The sequence below is a fragment of the Hyperolius riggenbachi genome, chromosome 5, assembly GCF_040937935.1.
Source record: "Hyperolius riggenbachi isolate aHypRig1 chromosome 5, aHypRig1.pri, whole genome shotgun sequence".
Classification (NCBI taxonomy): domain Eukaryota; kingdom Metazoa; phylum Chordata; class Amphibia; order Anura; family Hyperoliidae; genus Hyperolius; species Hyperolius riggenbachi.
The window spans coordinates 224,129,551-224,144,368 of NC_090650.1; the positions used below are offsets into that span (position 1 = coordinate 224,129,551).

At 43.5% G+C, this 14,818-nt stretch overlaps 1 protein-coding gene across 2 annotated transcripts in view; it reads left to right on the top strand.

The window, feature by feature from the left end:
* Positions 1 to 203: 203 nt before the first annotated feature.
* The window catches only part of ABITRAM (actin binding transcription modulator), a 32,166-nt gene continuing 17,551 nt past the window's right edge, over positions 204 to 14,818 (top strand). Inside the window, exons 1-3 of one of the 2 annotated variants that reach the window (XM_068234582.1) lie at positions 204 to 282; positions 9,628 to 9,720; positions 13,141 to 13,192. In XM_068234582.1, coding sequence (XP_068090683.1) covers positions 9,654 to 9,720; positions 13,141 to 13,192 — 119 coding nt within the window. In that variant the 5' untranslated portion in view covers positions 204 to 282; positions 9,628 to 9,653. Of the gene's footprint in view, positions 287 to 9,627; positions 9,721 to 13,140; positions 13,193 to 14,818 lie in introns of both variants that reach the window. The other variant, XM_068234583.1, reaches the window with a different exon arrangement.

Genomic DNA, 14,818 nt, shown 5'->3' on the forward strand with positions numbered 1-14,818 from the left:
AACAAAATAGCTGGCAGTCCAAGAGTTAATCTAAGGATTTGCACAGTGTGCTCGTAATCTCTGCCGCTAGAGAACAAACTGTCTCTTCTGAATAACTCAGCAATGGCGGCCATGTTTCTGAGGTCCTGCACTCTGTTTTCAGAAGTAGCGAGAAGACCAGCAGCTCTGCCTGCACGGAGGACAATAGAAGCATTTGCTTGAGCAGCTGTGGCTGTGTGAATCTTCCGTGTAGAGCAGGAAGTGGAGAAAAAAAAGAAGCGTGTTTGACTGCCCCTCACATTTGTAGGTACCCCAGAATCTACTTTCTGCATTACCAAATCAGCTGATTATGTGGATTTTGCAAGTCTGACACAGACATCTGAAGCAGTCCCAGCATTTCTCTACTGGCGGGCTTCCAGCCTATGTAACTGCTAGGAGGAAAAACACGTGCAGCGAGCAGAACAGGAACGTTTAGAAGTGTGTTGAGAGAATGGAAGATGTTTTTTTAGAGGGAATAATGTGTGCTTGTGTAGTGTTTATGTTGCTGTGCTATGTCTCTCCATCCAGTGTATTAATCCCCTCCATCATAGTGTCTTCTTTCTATTAGCCCTCTCATGCACAATTATTGTGCTGTGTGTGAAAGAATCAATCTTTTTCTGATCAGATTTAGGTCAGAGAGGGATTGATCATTTTGCCACATCGGGTGAAAAATCTATGATTGTATGTCTACCTTAGGCCCCTTTTACACTTAATCAGTTGGTGTGCGTTAGTATGCGTTGGTACGCGTTAGTGCGCGTTGGTACGTGTTTTTTTCCATAGCGGTGCATTGGGAAGAAGATTTCAGTTAAAACTGATTAATTTTAAAAGGGCCCTTACTGGGTAATCTAACTTTCACTGTAGTATTTGCATGTTATTGGAATCGGGTGTCTCTTTGTTGGTATCTGCATTTTATTGATTTATGACAGTCTTTGGATAATATCTGCAGGACATCGGTCTGTGTCAGCTGATATTTGTCTGTCATTGATAACTAGCCCTGAAGCCTGCCAAATAATGACACCTTAGAACTTCCTCTCAGCACCCACACCCCTGAAACCGCCGCTGTGCTTGCTCCTGTCCGTGACCCCCACTTGCGGCACTCATCCATGGCCTGCACATGCACAAGAGGCATGTTCCTGACATAGACGCAGTGATGGGCTTTATTGTATAGGATATATCTGCCTGCTGATGGTATTATTTGTGTATTAGTGATATCTGCATGTCACTTATATTTTTGCCACTGATAATATCTGCCACTTGTTGATCCGCATGCCATTGATATCTGCATGCTGATGGGCTGATCTTAATGTGATCAGTAGTGATCACATTGTGATCAGTATGTCATTGAGATCAGCCTTTGTTGGCAATATCTGAGCATTACTGGAAGCTCTCCACACTGTCCCCAACACACACAAACTGTCACAAGTCAAGTATAGTCACCTAGTTTCTATTAGCAGTGTATCCAGAATATTTTTTTTTAATTCCTCCTGGGAAACTAGTTGGCTCACACCTTATTGTTTTTGGTTTCCATAGAATGTGATTTTTTTGAAAAGTAGCAGTAGCGGGGGAGTTCTCCAGAGCTCTCTCCCCCTTCGAGAAACTGTGTAGTGGGGATGGACATGTTTTACGGGGAATCTCCCAAATATACTCACTGCTTCTTTCTGATGCAGGGTTATCAACCTCATTACGCACTAAATGGGAATCCTCCCTTGGCAGAACTTTTTCAGATTCCCAATGGCAAAAGATTCTCATACTATCCCAGAAATCATCTATATCAGCGCGTATACAGGAGTCCGGTTACAAAATGTTGACACATTGGTACCACACCCCAGATAGAATTCACAGGATGTTCCCTAACTCCAGCCCTCTGTGCTGGCAATGTACGGCTCACAAGGGTACCTTGCTCCACATTTTCTGGAGCTGCCCAGTTATTGTGCCTTTTTGGAACGCTGTCAAATCTATCATCACTAAAATCACAGATGTAGAACCCTCGGACGACCCTTCATATTACCTATTGCACAATACCCCAAGGAGACTGGGTAAATATAAGAAATCATTGTCAAAACACCTCATTAATGCTGCCAGACTTGTTATCGCACGCCACTGGAAGTCAAACCAGGCACCCCTTATAGCAGAATGGTTAAGAGAGATTCAATCTATTAAATATATGGAGGATCTTACACATTCCATTCAAGACCGTCTGGAACAATTTAATCGCACGTGGTCACCCTGGTGGGAATTTGAAGAGACTGATACCTACAAAAACTTAATATCTCCTGGAATGGGCTAATAGCCTTTAACTACCCTGTCGTTAAAGTAGCGTCACTCACATCCTGCGACATGCCGTGTTTTTTAGAGAATCTTTCTCTGCAGACCTATCAGGTGTTCCCGAGACGTCCGATCCAGATCGCACTTTTCTTTCTTTCTCTCTCTCTTTCTCTCTTCTTTGTTTCAACTTACCTTTTTCTTCTAAATTTCTTTCTTGCCTTTCCTCTTCTTCTCTTATATCACTATTGCACACTTACCTCTTAAAATATTTGACTAAGTACTGATAGAGATGCCTATGTCTCCATTTATCTCTGGGCCCCTTAGATATCTGCAGTAGAGGGTGAGCTCACCGGGTGTATGATCCCTCTGGGCCCCGGTGTCCTCGCCCCCTCATACTTGATTACTCTTTTACATAAAGATGGGGTTCGGATACTATACACATAGGGGCAGATATGTGTAACCACTTATTCTCCGGAGACTGTGTTCATTTATTTTCCTAACCTGGCTTAGTATCAGTACACAAGCATATTCTCGCATTGTTACGAATTTAGTTTAAAAGGAGCTGCAGCTTGGTTTCTATGTTTATGTATACTATACATTTTAGCATGTATGTAACATTGTGTCATTCAAATTGGTATTATTTTCTCTCATGTATTGTTTGGCTGTAAAGATTTCCTTGAAAACTTTAAAATAAAGAATCTTTAAAAAAGAAAAGTAGCAGTAACCTAGGCACTAGTCTACTTTAGGGGACTCAGCAGGAAACCTCATAGGGAAATACCGCTAATGTAATTTTGTGGACAGCACTCTCTTGAACTGCTAGGTTTCAGATCAGAAGCAGTCTTAGGTATGTGCACATGACCACCATTTCTGGGGTGGGGCCACCACATGCGCTCACCGACGGACGACCTGGTCACTATGGATGCACACGTCACTGCCAGTGCCTCACGTCACAGTGTCACCACGACCGTGTGCTGTGACGGCACCTGCGTGTGTCACTAGTAAAGGCACTGTCTGCAGCCTACTCACTGTGAGGTTTTCCCCGTTAGCCCCACCCCCAGTAGTGTGGAGAAATGATGGCATACATATGAAAACGGCGCAGGTAGACTTGGGCGCAGGGACAGCTATTATATGGCCGATCCTGCTTCTGCACAAGTCCCGGCCGTGTTAATTACTATTCCCCCTCCAGGCCGCCATGGATAGTGGGGGAATGATATAATTGTGGCTTTTTTTAAGCAACTTCGGCTCTGTCTTCTGACGGCGCCGACGTTACTCACTGAGTGCCGCTATAGACTGATTCCCATCATAGTCTATGGCCGCGCCCTAATCTAGCACTGCTCCGAAATGATGCCCCAAACATTGGTGGGCAAAGAGGCTACCAATTCTTTCTCTTACCAGAGCCACCACGAGCCTTGAGCCGCCCCTGTTCAGATTGGCTAAATAGTGTGGGTGTAGTTTACTACAACCTATCAAAAACACTTTGCTGTAAGAAGGTGCTGTGATTGGATAACTGATCCCTATGAGGTTTCCTGCTGGGTCCTCTAAAGTAGATTACTAACCTGCTTTATGTGGTTAATATTTTCAGTGCTACTTGACATTATTAATTAGGAATTGTCAATGAGATGCAAATAGTTCTGAGTTGATATAGAATTATGTAAAATGTTTATGTAAATTTCTGTAACTGCAATCACAGCACCCTCTACAGCACGAAGCGTTGTAATTGGCCGAATAGTGTGAGCGTACTATACTACTACCTATCCAAAACCTAAAAGGTTGAGAGGAAGTTGTCCTCCCAATCAGGTTAGTGGAATTTCTCTATGAGGTTTCCCGCTGGGTCCCCTCAAGTAATCTAACACCAATGGACCAGTTGAATTAAAGTATTTACAAAGTTGAAACAAATAGAAGAACCAGAGGCCATACATAGTTTCCTGAACGTTTTCAGACACTCACCAAAGCTTTTTCTCCCTTCCAGGATGTTCCATTTACCAGTAAATCAGTCCGGTATAGGCCTCAACCAGAGGAAGCCGCTGATCTTTGACCTGGATATAGTTTGCTGCGCATATGCAGTAGCTCAATGTTACTGCTCTGTCTGCGCTACTGGCCTTCCCGCAATGGCCTCGGTGTGTGTCTGCAAACATTTTCGGAAACTATGCAAACCCTGGTAGGCTATCTGGTCCCTCACTGTAGTTCCGCTGTCCTCCAGTGCACCACTAGCCCTTCTGAAAGCTGTGGACATGGGCTACTGCGCATGCATGGGCGCGTCCGCACTCCTCTCTCGAGCGTGCTCCCGTGGCTGAGTGTTTGTGTCCTTTAAAGTGGAATATAACCCTGCATTTCAACTTTGCTCTAAAACATTATTTACAGTATATTATAGTCAGGAGCCTGCACATCCAGCTGGTTTGTATATTTTTAGGATAAGGAGTAGTCGATGAGATGCAAATTTCGAGACGATACAGAATTATTCACTTTTTTTTGTCAATTTCCACTTAAAGCGGAATATAACCCTGCATTTCATTTTACTAGACCAGCATTGGAAGGGTTACACAGAGCTTTAAAGTTCCTGGAGAGATCTGCAGATGCATCCGAAGCTTACATAGATACATTTTGTTTACATAAATGTATCTAAGTGTGTAATGTGACTCACTCTCTCTGTGTAACGATTGTGGAATCGTCTCCGTGGTCAGCGCACCAGACGTGCGCTGACGCAGCGGATTTCCTCCACAAGCGTATAATTGAGGACACCCAGGCTAAGTGCTATGCACCCGCAGAGGGCAATTCCCACCGGCAGATGGCGCTGTGGAGTGCAGGCGAACACAGCCGCTGCACAGCCACAGATGCCAAATGGGAATTGTACAGATCCAGGACAAGGTACGATCAGGCAGGGCTGGATAGCCCACAGGGAACAGAGCAAAGGGACAGAACCAATGTGTGCCCACCAAACTGGTCGCCACCCAGCGACGTCGAACACACAACAGCGGAAACGAAGTAGGAAACGCAATCGCAAGAATGGCGATTGCCAATAGCGACACAAGACTGAGCAGGACAGAGCACAAGGGTAGCAAAGGCACAGCAAATCATACAAAGAGAAAGATAAGGAAAATAACAAACGCTAGCTGAACGCGAACACCGCACTCATTCGCACCAGTGCACGCGTTCGTGCGCAGTCTCCGCGTGTTACGCACAACAGAGACAAGCACGCCTAACTAACCAAAGACAGACAAACACCAAACAGAGAACGCGAGCGCTTGCTTAACGGTTACATCACCGAGCCTACAGCAAGCGTTCGTATCAGACAAGACAGACAAACGTGAAACAGGAACTAGGCAGAAAGGATCCACCGCTCTTCCGTCAGAGCAAGTGTGATCCAAGCAGAAACACAGATCAGAAACATCCACAGCCGTTAGCGGTTAGTGTGATCCAGGAAGACAGATCAGAAGGATCCACAGCACTAGCGCTAGGCGAGTGCGATCCAGGCAGACAGAGTAGCAGAACAGAAGGATCCACAGCACTAGCGGAAAGTGGCTAGCGCGATCCAAGGAGACAACAGAAGGGGCTACCAGTAACAACCGCTGTTCCGGTTAGCACCCAGACACACAGAACGACTTCCTATCGACCACCGCTGGGACAGGACAGTCGCAACAGACAAACAAACAGATAAGCAATCCTGACGGCACTAACGAAACTGCCTAGTGCAGTCCCCAGAATTACTCTAAGATAACTTCAACAAGAAGTAGCATGGCTGACACTCTCTAGGAGTGTTTACTACAAACCCTGAAGGAATGACCAGCAAAGGACTGTGGGTAATCCCAACCTTTATACTGCCAGTCATCACAGTAGGCAGGTAGGGGATTTGCATAACGAATGTATGCAAATTCCTCAGCAGCAAGCTGCAATACTGACAAAAAGTCTCTCTTAAAGAGACCTGCAGAATGCAGACCTGAACAGTGGTCAAAAAGCTGCCTGTCTGCACAGGCAGCTGAGCAGATTCTCACACTCTGACTGAGAAGGAGCTGGAGGACAGCCAAAGAGTGTGTAACATTTATCACTTGTTACATTCTATATGTATCTATCTGAACTTCTGCATATCTCTCCACGGAACTTTAAACCTCTGTGTTTAACCCTTCCAATGCTGGTCTAGTAAAAAAAAAATGCTGGTTGCATATAATATGCTGTAAATAATGTTTTAGAGCAAAGTTGAAATGCAGGGTTATATTCCGCTTTAAGTGGAAATTGACAAAAAAAAGTGAATAATTCTGTATCGTCTCGAAATTATTTGCATCTCATCGACTACTCCTTATCCTAAAAATATACAAACCAGCTGGATGTGCAAGCTCCTGACTGCTCTCAGAGAACAAGGTTGTCCAGGTGTATAACTCCTTTATGCAATGGGTGGGGAGGTCTGGGAAGACCTATATCAGTACTATTCATCTAATATGATTGGGCTGTATTTTCAAACCTGCAAAGGTTCTCCCTGACTAGGTAGGCTGGAGCTGCCTACTGCTTCCTACTGCTTATTCTAGATGCCAAGTCATCTGTGGGTAGAAATCTGTCTTTGGGCCAGTGCACACCAAGAGTGGTTCTGAGCAAATACTTTCTGTTTTAAGAAAGCAAACTTTTGTTTTCCATAGCATTTTAGTAATAGACATCTTGGAGCTCACTCTAACCTGAATTATCGCAAATACTTTCTGTTCAAAGTGAACCAGAGATGAAAATAAACTGAGATAAAACATTGGATCTGTCATTCTACTCCTAAAAATGACTCTTAGACATCTCAAGGTTTTATTTTATGTATAAACATTTACAAAGAAGATTTAATGTTTCATAGTCTCTGCTCAATGTCAGTGTCTCAAGAGCCCCAGAGTGAAAATACATGAACTATTGACCTTTTTATCTTTTTCTCTCACAGTAAAAAGCCCAGGTTTCTGCTTAGGAAAGTGTGCTGTAATTTGTTATCAGTGAGCTGACTGGAGAAAAATGGTCACTTTCATAGCTAATTATAAACTTTTCAGGCAGGGGAAAATGGAGAACAGCATAAAGCTGGCCATACACTGGCCCAATTTGCCGCCGTTTCGACAGCAGATTCGATCACTGGGATCGAATCTGCTGCCAATCGTTCGCGCTACACGCCGAATTTCGATCCATTTCGTCCGATCGCTCCATGCGGAAAATTACCGTTGATCGCCCGCGGGTAGGGAGCGCGTCACTAGCGGCGTTCGAGTGCCCGACCGACGCAATAGAGCGGCAATACATTACCTGCTCCGCCGGCGCGACTGCCCCCGGTCACCGCTGCTCCGTCTCCGCTCTGGTCTCTGGCATGCTTCAGTTCCTCCTGCCCGGCAGGAAGTTTAAACAGTAGAGGGCGCTCTACTGTTTAAACTTCCTGCCGGGCAGGAAGAAGTAAAGCATGCCGGACCTGTAGACCAGCGCGGAGACGGAGCAGCCGTGACCGGGGGCAGTCGTGCCAGCGGAGCAGGTAATGTATGCGGGAGGGGGGGAGCGGCGGCAGCAGCACCACCACCACCACAACAGATTGTGAACGGTTTCAGGCTGAAATCGGTTCACAATCTGTTTGCAGTAAAGGTAGCCATACGATCCCTCTCTGATCAGATTCGATCAGAGAGGGATCTATCTGTTGGTCGAATCTGATGGCAAATCGACCAGTGTATGGCTACCTTAAGGCTAATTTCACACCAGGACGTTGCGTTAGAGGGGGCGTTAAGGTTGCATAACGTCCCCCTAACTCAAGGCCTGGTGGTGCTGGATCTGGACGTCAGAGTGAGCCGCGTTGTGCAGCTCACTCTGGCGTCCGTGATGCGTACTCTTGTGCGCTTGCGGCATCACGTGGTCCCGCCGGCCAATCGCCGCACAGAGCGGCCGCTCCAGGAAGTAAACACTGCACGTCACAACGTGCAGTGCATATTAATTAGCCATGTGCCTGGCCGCTCTCCGCTCCTCCACAACATTACTGAGCATGTGCAAGCAGTCTAACGCGGCTCAGCCGCGTCTAAAGTACTGCATGCAGTACGTTGTCTTGTGACGCAGCGTTACAATGTAACGCAACGTGGGCACTGTGAACAGCCCCATTGATTTTTCATTACTGTGCGGTGGGCTGCGTTACAGGCTGCTCTAACGTGCGCCTGTAACGTCCCACTGTGAAAGCAGCCTAAGTGTCTGTATGCTTGCCACTGTATATACACATGTCTGTCTCACCATGTCACATGTCATCTCTGGTACACTTTAAGAAAGCAAACTTTTTTGTTTTCCTGAGCATTTTTTAAAATGCTTGTGGGGGGAAAAGCGCTTGGCTAATGTATTGCAATGGGATGGTGCACACTAGAGCGGTTCGTTTTTTTCCCCCCAAATGCAAACTTTGGTCCTGCAGCATTTTTGCTGATTTCTGAGGCGATTCTGCCTCAATGTGAACTTGTGAAGTATAGGAAAGTGGAAAACCGCTCTCAAAAATGCTAGATCAGAGTGGTTTTCCAAGCGTTTTTGTTACAGTAGCTGTTCAGTTACAGCTTTACTGTAACAAAATATAAAAAACACTACACAAAAACGCTCCAAAAAACGCTAGGCATGTTTAGAAAATCGCTCCAAACATGCCAAGAATCACTCTAAAAAACCGCTTCAAAAACCGCTAGTGTTTTCGGATCCGCTAGCGGTTTTTGGTGTGCACTGGCCCTTTATCTGCAGGTTAACCCCCTTGGCGGTATGAAAAATACCGCCAGGGGGAAGCGCAACAGTTTTTTTTAATTTTTTTTTTTTTATCATGTAGCGAGCCGAGGGCTCGCTACATGATAGCCGCTGCTCAGCGGCATCCCCCCAGCCCCGCCGATCGCCTCCGGCGATAGGCGATCAGGAAATCCCGTTCAAAGAACGGGATTTCCTGGAGGGCTTCCCCCGTCGCCATGGCGACGGGGCGGGATGACGTTACCGACGTCAGCGACGTCGGGACGTCATTGGGAGACCCGATCCACCCCTCGGCGCTGCCTGGCACTGATTGGCCAGGCAGCGCTCGGGGTCTGGGGGGGGGGGGCCGCGCGCCGCACCGGATAGCGGCGATCGGGCGCGCGGCGGCGGCGATCGGGGTGCTGGCGCAGCTAGCAAAGTGCTAGCTGCGTCCAGCAAAAAAAAAATTAAGCAAATCGGCCCAGCAGGGCCTGAGCGGCACCCTCCGGCGGCTTACCCCGTGTCACACACGGGGTTACCGCTAAGGAGGTTAAAGGATTAATGTAGTGTTAGATAAACATATACACACACATAACTGGAAATAGTCAAGTGAAAGAGTTGTTCAATTATATTCTTGCACCACAAATCAAATGTATTTTTTTTTTTTTTTGGTCTTAGGCATAGGTATTGTCGTTTAACTTTACATGGCTGAAGGGTCTCCAGCATACCCTTCTGTTGTTGACCGTTATTTTACACGATGGTACAAAGCAGGTAAGATCATCTTTCTTTATTTGGGAGTGTTAAAAATGCACTATTTAGTTGCAGCCTGACAGCTTGCAGCTAGGAATGATCACAGAAATACAAAAACCTGGGTTTAAATTGGTTGGTCCATTTTGAAACTGCATATATTTGCATACAAATTAGCATAATGTCAGAAGAATTTGAATCTCATTGATCATCATGTCAAATCGTCAATATATAATGCTTTTGGTGGCACCAATTTGATAATACTTATCTAATTAAAAGGTCAACTGGCCGACAAATCGGTAGATGTATGGGCACCTTTAAACTCTCATAGGGAAGAGAAAAATTGAATGCTATCAGGATCAATACAAGATCACTTAAAATGCAATAGTATAGTTCCACCCCTCATACAATGTCATATACAATCCACACAAAATAACGGGGTTTTAAATGAACAATCAGTCTTTTATTCTTCAATTTTCCAAATTTCTTCAAGATTGCGGACAAGTAAGCACAAGAACCAATACAGGACTCCACATCATAAAAAAGAACTGCCTGACACGTGTTTCACGGTCAAAGATCGCTTCCTCAGAGGCATACAGTACACACACATCTGTTAAAAAAATACACATATAGTATAAATTGTACAATTAATTACATACCAGCCATGGTCATATGTCCATGGTCACATGAGCGTGGTCACTGATATTTGGCCTATGCATTATTGCCTATATAAGCTCAGATATGCATTATTGCCTATATAGGCTCAGATATGGAGTCACAATTTGGGCTTATATTATATATGAGATATGCAGGCTACTATAGGAGAGTTTCTAGTTCACACTGCAACATTGGTGTCTCTTTGTATAGGATAAACTCATGGTGATCGGGTTCTGAGCACTCTCAGTAAATGTAGATCAGCTTAGGTCCTTATGTGTTTATGCAATTTTTGCAGATTGCAATGCGATACTATCTATGAACCGACATTTGGTAAGATACATTTACGATTTTTCCCTAATGCCTGTATCCTGATATACACATATGACCATGGCTGGTATGTAATTAATTGTACAATTTACACTATATGTGTATTTTTTAACAGATGTTTGTGTACTGTATGCCTCTGAGGAAACGATCTTTGACCGTGAAACACGTGTCAGGCAGTCCTTTTTTATGATGTGGAGTCCTGTATTGGTTCTTGTGCTTACTTGTCCGCAATCTTGAAGAAATTTGGAAAATTGAAGAATAAAAGACTGATTGTTCATTTAAAACCCCGTTATTTTGTGTGGATTGTATATGACATGTTATCAGGATGTCAGCCATTAATGTTTGTAATCTAATCAGTAAATTCTCATTTGCAGAGATGGGCTTGAAGTCTCTTTACATGCAAATTTCCACTGGATTAAAATTCTGCCAGTTTAGCCCTGTAACTAGATAAAGGCCCAGGAATCAAGGCCTTGTCCCTTCCACCACCCAAGGCCTTCTGTCTCCAACCTCCTCCCCCCAACAGAATCCTGTCCAACACTTCGACTAGGAATCATTAACCACTTCACAACTGAGGGGTTTTACCCCTTCAGCATCAGAGCAATTTTCTCCTTTCAGCGCTCCTTACATTCATTCGCCTATAACTTTATCATTACTTATCACAATGAAATGAACTATATCTTGTTTTTTTTTGCCACCAATTAGACTTTCTTTAGGTGGGACATTATGCCAAGAATTATTTTATTCTAAATGTGTTTTAATGGGAAAATAGGAAAACATTTGGAAAAAAAAATCATTTTTCAGGTTTCGGCCATTATAGTTTTTAAATAATGCATGCTACTGTACTTAAAATCCATGTAACTTATTTGCCCATTTGTCCCGGTTATTACACTGTTTAAAGTATGTCCCTATCACAATGTTTGGCGCCAATGTTTTATTTGCAAATAAAGGTGCATTTTTTTCAGTTTTGTGTCCATCCCTAATTACAAGCCCATAGTTTTTGTGAATGCGTCCTGTAAGCGTCGGAAGTACGCTTACAGGATGTTCAGGGAGGCTGGGAAACTTTTTTTTTTTTTTACAATGATCGCGCTGCTTTTCATAGAAGCAGCCGATCATTGCTGGGGGGCAGAGATCAACGAACGGGAATGTTTTTTCCCGTTCATTGATCTCCGGGCGAGCGGCTGGCGGCGTGCACGAGCACGGGAGTGCGCGCACATATGAGCGGGAACAGCGGCGGTAGCGTGCGTATATCTACGCTCCGGGCGGGGAACTCAAGTCCAAAGGAGCGTAGATATACTGTACCCGGGCGGCGAAGTGGTTAAGGGCAATGGTCACTGAGCAAAAGTAAACATTTTTCAAAGTGAAATCTCCACATAAGTAAAATGTATATACTAAAGCTACTCTAAAGAAGGTTTTAGAAAGGTGTGTGTGCTGTTTAGGGATTTTAAAAGATACCGTTACCTCTTCGATGTTGCGGCATGACCCCGACCCCCCCATAATACGCTGTCCCTGCTCTTAGTGCAGCATATGACTGTAGGGGTGAAAGTGGCTTGATAGGCTGCCACAGTGCACATCAGGAGATATAGTACCACATCTTGCGATGTGCAATGCACTACCCAAGAAGTCAGTTCTACCGTCACAGCCAATACATGTCACTAAGAGCAGAGACAGCTGGCCACTCAATAACATTTAGAGGTAATGACATCTTTTAAAATCCCATCTTTTAAAGTCCCTAATCCTGCGTGTGACAGGAATTGTGTAGGATATGTTAGTGTAATTATCACTCAGCATTGCATACACGTTTTCTTTTTATTAGTGTGCTTACATGATGCCAGATTACTGGCATATTGTCTATGCCCCCTTATTTAGGCCTCGTTCACGTCAGGGCCATTTCTGAGCACTTTTCACAGCGCATTGCCCTGTGCCTTCTGCAAGGTATTGATTTTCCCATGTAATGTGCCTGGTTCACATCTATGTGCTGCGCTGAGCTGCGTTACAAAAAACAGTGTTTCACGCATTTCTGCGCATTGAGCTGTAACGCGCACATTAATGAAAGCGAAGGGGTTGCACGTTTTAGCGCATAGAAGCACATGCGGTTTTTACCCCTAAAAAAAAAAAATACATTTTCATATGAAGACAAAGCTTCGACAACTGCTACAATAAGCAAAACCTGCTTAAAAAAAAATAAGCAAAAAAAAACAACTCACCAAAACCCACTGAAACGAGCACAAATTCATGCATTTTTTTATCATGCTCTTTTACACGTTTCTCAACGCAGCCAGTGTGAACAAGGCCTTACCTCAAGTATGAATGTCATGGTTGACTAGAAGGTCTCAAAGTATCGTTTGGAATGTATTTGTTAATGACTTTTGATGGATGGGCAACGAAAAACAAAATGAAAGATAGATGACTACTTTCAATTGTTGCAGCTGCTGCTATTGAATTATTTTAATTTTATTTCAGATGTAAAAGGAAAGACATGTGAAGACTTCTGTATATTGCAGCATTCAAACCGGTAAGATGCCTATGAATAGCTTTATGGAAACTTTCATGGCATGCTGTAAAATTTCCATTTACAAAAGCTTTATTTATAACAAAAACAAAGTGTATGTGTGGTTGTAGGCATACAGAAGCAGGTACAAGCTGAGTGCATGACATAGGTGTAGTAATGCTGCTTGAGGAGCAGATCAACAGACTGATCTATGCAGACGTGGCCTTAGGTGGTGTTGAAATTTAAAGTGACACTGAGGCAAAAAACAAACTTATGATATAATGAATTGTATGTATAGTACGGATAGTTAATAGAACATTAGTTGCAAAGAAAAGTCTCATTTTTATTTTCAGTTTTATATAGCTTTTTTTTTAATATTATTGCATTATTCTCTAATATTTGGAGTTTACAAATGACACTTTGTATTTTAAACTATGAAACAGAGCAGAGCTAATGACCCTTTCAACTTCCCTGCAGTAAAACCTTATCTGAAAATTTCTTTCACTATTTCTTTGATGTACAAGTGCTTTAAAAAAATAGGACTGTCTCCGACCCAAGTTAGGTCAGGGTTTCTTAGAGAAGCTCTTTTGCATAGATAACTGAAGTTTCTTAACTCTTCCTGTACTACAATATCTTTGCTACTAATGTTCTATTTCTTAGTAGTACTACACATACAATTCATTATGTCGTAATTTTATTTTCACCTCAGAATCCCTTTAAAACCAAATATTACCTACCTAAAGTAGGTTATCTGGCAAAGTGGCTAGCACTCACCATGCAGTGGTAGAGGTTCGATTATGATTCCTGACCAGGACTTTACCTGTATGGAGGTTGTATTTTCTCATCATGTGTTCCTCCTACATTTTGAAATGTAGTAGGTAGAAATAGAATAATTATCTTTCTACAAATTGTCCCTAGACTATGCTAAAGACAATAGAAACTTTACATTGTGAACTTATTTGAGGAACAGTACAGTGTAGTTTGCAAAACACTACAGAAGGTCTCGTCACTATATAAATCTCACTAATATAAATGCGAGAGTTTGGATGTTTGTTACTTAACCTCCCTAGTGATATTGACGGTTATACACGTCAAAAACATGCTACAAACGGTATTGACGTGCATACATGTCAATACTCTCCTGCACTGTATACTAGACCCTTGCTTGACACATTTTGGCAAGTTACAGGAAAAAAATGGTTATGAAAATTAATTGGATCAATTTTTGCACAGAAATCCCGGGGAAATTTAACGCCAGGGAGGTTAATCACACAACAATGGCTGAATGGATTTGAATGAAATTTGGCACACACAGAGTACATTACCTAGGATCATTTTTATCCCCATAACGTGGGTAATGCCAAATACAAATTTCACTGGGAAAATGTAAACTGCAGCCATTCTTACACTGTTAAACAGTTGATCATTGGGTGACTTGGCTTAAAATTCAGAAAAGGGGGTGCAGCCACAAACAGCCAATCAGATTTGTTCAATTTCAATGCAAATTATTGATGCCAAAGACCGCAAAGCTCACAAACTTGGTCATTGAGTAATTGTGTATTAGGGTTAGAAAACGTGGGCGCAGCCAACACCAGCCAAATGCATACACGGGCAGCGCCGGGTTATCAGTGGGCAGAGACAAATACAAAT